Source organism: Vicia villosa, linkage group LG1 (assembly GCF_029867415.1).
Source record: "Vicia villosa cultivar HV-30 ecotype Madison, WI linkage group LG1, Vvil1.0, whole genome shotgun sequence".
In the NCBI taxonomy this organism is placed as follows: Eukaryota; Viridiplantae; Streptophyta; class Magnoliopsida; order Fabales; family Fabaceae; genus Vicia; species Vicia villosa.
Window position 1 is genome coordinate 42,699,695 of NC_081180.1, and position 6,466 is coordinate 42,706,160.

At 37.5% G+C, this 6,466-nt stretch overlaps 1 protein-coding gene across 4 annotated transcripts; it reads left to right on the forward strand.

Annotated features, from left to right (window-relative positions):
* The first annotated feature begins 2,384 nt into the window (after window positions 1-2,384).
* Window positions 2,385-5,393, forward strand: LOC131635630 (protein NRT1/ PTR FAMILY 2.9-like). Of its 4 annotated transcripts, none has more exons than XM_058906266.1 (5): window positions 2,385-2,539; window positions 2,861-3,030; window positions 3,137-3,354; window positions 3,598-4,157; window positions 4,237-5,393. In XM_058906266.1, exons 2-5 carry the CDS (start codon window positions 2,877-2,879, stop codon window positions 5,144-5,146), a joined length of 1,842 nt encoding a protein of 613 aa, XP_058762249.1. In that variant the 5' UTR covers window positions 2,385-2,539; window positions 2,861-2,876; the 3' UTR covers window positions 5,147-5,393. The 4 variants fall into 4 exon arrangements, with proteins under 4 accessions (XP_058762249.1, XP_058762267.1, XP_058762259.1 ...); XM_058906284.1 differs by having other exon boundaries at window positions 2,420-2,539; window positions 2,742-3,030; XM_058906276.1 differs by having other exon boundaries at window positions 2,496-2,539; window positions 2,697-3,030.
* The last annotated feature ends 1,073 nt before the right edge of the window (window positions 5,394-6,466 follow it).

Consider the following 6,466-nt stretch of genomic DNA (forward strand, 5'->3'; position numbering starts at 1 on the left):
CCTACCACATGCATGTACCAGCACCGGAGAGCGCAGCCGCGGTGATACTCTGTGAACAGCTCGTTACCCACACCCTCAGCCTCGGCAGCCGCGTCCAGGTGGTGCTCAAAATAAGTGCTCAGTGTGGTGAACCGGACATGAGGCCCAGAAGTCGTGGCGCACTCATAGTGAGCAACCTCGTGCTCCATGCCTAAGTAGAGCATCATCCACTCAATGGCCTCCACCCTCTGGATCTTGGAGTGGGTCAACAGCGGCCCCCTAATCAGCAGGTGGAGAAGACACTGCACGTCGTGCAAGGTGATCGTCATCTCCCCAACCGGCAAGTGGAAAGAGGACGTCTCCTTGTGCCAGCGCTCCACAAATGCCCCCTGCATGCCGGTGCTGATCGTGGTGTACCCCGTCATGCAGAGCCCGCTGAGCCCTGAACCTCGCACATGGTCGTTAAACCACTCAGCTGCTGGTTTAAACTGACCGAAAATCTTGCGGGCGTGGTTGACCATTTTCAGCGGCTCTCTCTCCTGTTACAAAAAAAACAAATAAGCGACATATATTAAATAAGCGACAAATAAACGGTTAGATTATAAAAAATGGTGACAAATAAACGGTTAAATTAAAAAAATACCTCTCCCTCCCAGATCCGCCGAGCGACGTGATCGTGGTAGTGAATCAACACGGAAGTGTCAAAGGGCCCTCCCGGATAGCCATCCTCCTGCTCATCCTCCTCCCCGGCTGGAGGGTCAACATCCGGTACACCCTCTGGCTCGTGGTATGGCACTGACACCTCCTCCTCCTCCTCCTCCTCCTCCTCCTCTCGCTGGCGGGAAGAAGATACCCGAGCCAGCCGACTCCTAGATCCTGAAGCAGATGTACCCTCTCCCACGTCCACGGGAACTCGCACACGGCGTCCCCAGCCCTGCCCCCGTCCCTGGGTCGACGCCAGCTGCGCCGCCGCCCGCTCGCGTCTAGCCGACGCAGTCTGAGACTCTCTCCCCTGTCTGATGCGTGCTGGTTGGTTGCCTAACATGTTCCTGTAAACAATTGAAATCGATTAATATGCGAGACAAAAGAAGAAACAAAAATATTTGAAATTCTGATACAGTTCGGAAGTTCATTTCCGAAAACTGGGATGAAGGTGTTTTCGGAAATGAACTTCCGAAACACCCCTGCGATGGAGTTTTCTGCAACTCCCATGGCAGACCCCAAAACCAAACATCAAACCTATGTCTACACATTCTAAACATCCTAAATATCAGTATAAACCTAACCTAATACAATTTTTCCTATTTGTAAACACCCTAATATACATTTTAATCATAGATCTTAAAATCAAAATGCTTACCGATTGAATGGATTTGAGGACTTTTGAATGTAATAGAGCAAGTAGTTGGAGCCTTTGAGGTAGCTTGGAACTGGTTTGCACAAAAATCTCTTGGGGTGTGAGTTTGGAAGAAGATTAGGGTAAATGATTAGGGGGAGGGGGCTGTTTTGCTTAATCTGCAAAACGCGCAGTATTTCGGAAATGAACTTCCGAAATGGTGTTTTCGGAAGTGCATTTCCGAAATAAGTCAATTTTTTTTAAAAAAAAAGGCGCTTTCGGAGATGCATCTCCGAAAACACCTTTTTCTTGCATTTCGGAAGTTCATTTCCGAAGTCAGGGGTATTCTGGGTTTTTCACTAGAGGTGAGCTAGAAGGTTGAGAGGTGGCCAAAGAAATTCTCATTTTAATATGGACCACTTTCATAAGTAATTCATCTTAGATAAATATTTAAAATTTTATTGATAAACATATCATTTCATTTCATTCCATCCCATACAACAAAAAAATAACCTAAGTGTTGGTGAAACAATTGAGAAATAAATTTGTTATGTTATAAATTGTCAAAATAAGGCTATATAAGGGAACGACTTCATGAGCGATGCTAATAGAATTTCTATTTCTCAAAACTCATCAAATTATGGTTATAAAAATATAAGGGGATGACTTCATGAGTGATGATAATAGAATTTCTATTTCTCAAAACTCATCAAATTATGGTTATAAAAATATAAGGGGACGACTTCATGAGTGATGATAATAGAATTTCTATTTCTCAAAACTCATCAAATTATGGTTATAAAAAGATTTTTGTCATCATTTGACATACCATTTTTGAGTCATTTGTTTACATAGTGAGTTTTGAAAAATCTAAATGAGTAAAACCTAACATGTACCACAAGTTTTTGAATTCTCTCCATCTGGATTACAATGCCAGAAGGATCCATAATTCAAACCATTTCTAATTGAGATAAATTACATCATCACTAAAAACAAAAATGGTAAAGATGCATTGCTTCCAAGAAGAGTTTCATCTAGTGTCATTAATTTTTGTGTGCGATAATTTTAAGATCTTGTCCACCGTGGACCATTAACATTAGAACTCACCCTATTCTATAAGGCAAAAGACGTACTTTTCACTCTCAAGTCGTTAAGAACCTTCTAGTTCAAAACCGCCTCTATGTCCATGTTCTTCCTTCCGCACCATACTCTCTCCTATTTCAGGTACTGTTTCCTACCATTATTCTCCATTCTTTCCTCTGAATTTTCACGTAATTCCATTTTCTCTATATCCATTATCCATTCGATAGACGCATCATCTTAACAACTACATAGTTGACTTATATTTTGAATTTCTAATCAAGTTTACAATCACAATTAGGTTTTGATTTTGGTTTCTTAAGTACTGACTCAAACATTCCATCAGAAATTAAATGATTTGGGGGAAAAATATTGCTCATAGTTTTGTTAGGGATTGGAGAGCGAAAACCCTTAAAAAAATTGTTTGAACTCCATATCTCAATTTCGCTTCTTTCCCTCGAGAAGGTAGGACTTCGAGTATATGATCATGAACCAAATTGCAATCGGAGAGCAAATGACGAATGACGAGAATGTGGATAATGAAGAAGAAAGTTTGCTGAAGAATGAGAATAGTGGAGGAGAAGATGACACTAAGATTAACTACAGGGGGTGGAAGGTCATGCCCTTCATTATAGGTGAGCGAGACTGCTACAGCAAGATATATTGTTTTTTGTTTGTGTAGTTTTCTCTTGTTAGTTTTTCTTAAATCTTGATTGGTTAATTTGTGTGATTGATTGACAGGAAATGAGATTTTTGAGAAGCTAGGAGCTATCGGGACTTTATCCAATCTCTTGGTTTATCTCACTACGGTATTCAACTTGGAAAACATTGCGGCTACAAATATTATCAACATCTTCAATGGAAGTACCAACTTTGCAACATTGATAGGAGCCTTTTCCTCTGATACCTTTTTTGGTCGATACAAGACACTCGCATTCTGCACCATAGCTTCCTTTCTGGTAAATTGCATTCGTCACTCTAATCCATTCCATTTGTTTTGTTTATAAATACAATAAAGTTAGGGATATCTGAATTTGGAAATGCCATTGGTATTGACAAGTATGAAACAAAATTTGAGATCATCAACAATGAAGTCATTCCATTTTAAAAAGCTTAACATGAAACTATCAATTCTTGTACTTTGATAAGCTTAGCACATTTGGGTTGTGCCTGTGATTCCTAGATTTCGCTGCTTCTTTCAGGGTTTGCTTGTAATACAACTAACTGCAGCAGTCGAGAAGCTGCATCCACATTCATGTGAAGAATTAGAATTTACCACATGCCAGGGGCCAACTGAGTGGCAAATGACGGTTCTAAAGACTGGTTTAGGATTATTGATGATAGGAGCTGCAGGGATCCGACCATGTAACTTAGCATTTGGAGCTGATCAATTTAATCCTAACACAGATTCTGGGAAAAAGGGGATCAATAGTTTCTTCACTTGGTACTATTTCACTTTCACTCTTGCTCAGTTGATATCCTTAACAATTATTGTCTACATACAGTCAAATGTAAGCTGGGCCATCGGTTTGGGAATTCCTGCAGCTTTGATGCTTTTGTCTTCTGTAATATTCTTCTCGGGGGCTAAGCTGTATGTGAAAGTTAAACCAAGTGGTAGTCCCATTACTAGTATAGTGCAAGTTATTGTGGTTGCCACAAAGAAAAGGAAGCTGAAGCTCCCAGAATATCTATACCCGTCACTTTTCAATTATGTGCCTCCCAAGTCAATGAATTCTAAACTTTCTTATACCTATCAATTCAGGTAAACAGCAAGAAATTAGCATTTGCTGGTAGATATGATTATTTTGAATAAGCGTTTAAAGGATGGCTTATATCAACAGGTTCCTTGACAAAGCGGCGATCATGACGCCACAAGATCAAATAAATCCTAATGGATCTGCTTCTGATCCCTGGAATCTATGCAGTATGCAACAAGTAGAAGAGGTAAAATGCTTGTTGAGAGTGTTACCCATATGGGCTTCAGCTGTTTTGTACTATGTTGTTATCGTCCAACAGCACACTATTTTAGTGTTCCAAGCCCTTTTATCTGACAGACGTATTGGGCAAAGCAAGTTCATGATCCCAGGAGCATCCTACTATGTCTTTCTAATGATAAGTGTTGCAATTTGGTTGCCCATTTACGATCGGAAAGTTGTTCCTTTTCTCCAAAGGATCACTCGAAAAGAGGGCGGCATCACACTCCTCCAGAGGATGGGCATTGGCATATTTTTGGGTATACTCAGTATGCTAGTATCAGCCATAGTTGAACAGCACCGTAGAACTCTGGCTTTGACTAAACCATTAGACGTGGAAACGAGAAAAGGGGCAATTTCATCAATGTCAGGTCTGTGGCTGATTCCTCAGCTGGCATTGGCTGGACTAGCCGAAGCATTCATGTCTGTTGCACAGATTGAATTTTACTACAAACAATTTCCTGAGAACATGAGAAGCATTGCGGGTTCTCTTTACTATGCGGCCCATGCGGGGTCAAGTTATTTGAGTAGTATGCTTATTGCAGTTACCCACCATATCACCACCAGATCTGAAACCGGGAGTTGGTTGCCGGAGGATTTGAACAAGGGGAGATTAGATAACTTCTATCTCATCATTGCTGCTGTACAGATTGTTAACTTAGGCTACTTTGTGATATGTGCACAGTGGTATAGGTACAAAGAAACAGACAACAGTTCAATCGAACTCGATAAAGTGACAAAACTATCCGAAAAATGTGGTAACGATTTGAATCTTTAGCTATGGCCCAAAATTGAAATCTGATTTTCATCCAATGAAGCCACAAGTAGCACAATAATCACTGTCAAATAGAATATAGCAACAAAACAGTTTATGCTTTTTCAATCTGATATAGATTTTTTGTAGTATAGGTCAATGAGGTACAATATTCATACGGAAGGGTAGCTTCATCTAAGGTTTTTGTCTTAAAACTATTGATGGACGAAAAACGAAATATTAAATATTGACACGGTGGTTCAATTTATCATTGCTATGCTTTGTTTCCTGCATATTGAATGTTTCTTATCGAACTTACCTTAGGATGTTTATTTAGCCTCTAAATGTATACAATCCTATATATAATGCCCTTATAAATACATTAGATGATTATGAATTTAATATGTAAACACATGTAACAAAAGAAATTTCAATTTTTCTCAAAATAAAAGTAGTTAAAAATTGGCCCAAGACCTTTAAGTCACATTGTATGTCTTTACCACTAAGCCAATGTATATTGGTGATAAATAATTCTCATAATTTATAGTAATATTAAGCTTAGGACCTTTTAACTTACATTTTTATCTACAAAGTTTAATAACATGATTATATACAATGATTTGTCGTGTCGTGTTTAACAAGTAACTCGTCAGTTAGTTTTAGCAAAATTGTTTAAATTGTGAAACTTTTTCTGCATAACTTTCACATCATATTTGAGAAAAAATTTGAGCAATCTAACTTATATTCATTTGAAATGATCACATGGTGCGAGGGAACTCAAGTACCATTGTTTAAAAAGGAAAATCAAGATATATCTTGATGTTCTTTATTTTTTTACATTTATTTTCAATATTTTACCTTCATAACAGTTCTGAAAAAATAAGAACAACATTGCTAACATTCATAATTGAAAAAAATCCACTAATACTTATTAATCTACTCGATTCATCCCCTCTTAAATTACTTTTTATATTTAAAGTAAAGTGACTACTATTTAATTTGAAGAGAGTTGGGTTTGTGATCCCATGATATAAATTATATATTTAAAATTTTAAATTTTAAATTATTTAATATTATTATAAATCATGAGAAGTATATGTCACTAATGTACATTGGTTTATTGGTTAAGGATTCAATTTTGATTTTTTTTTTGATATTTTTAAATATGAACTGTTTAAAATAAATTTGAAATTAAAAATAAAAACAATTTAATATTTAAAAAGTGAAAAGTAAAAAATAAAATCTAACTTGACGGTCCAATTATGATTTAAAAGTAAGAAAAAATCGGTTGATAAAAATATTAATAAAGGAACTATTTTTAAATATAAATTGTTCAAAAATAAA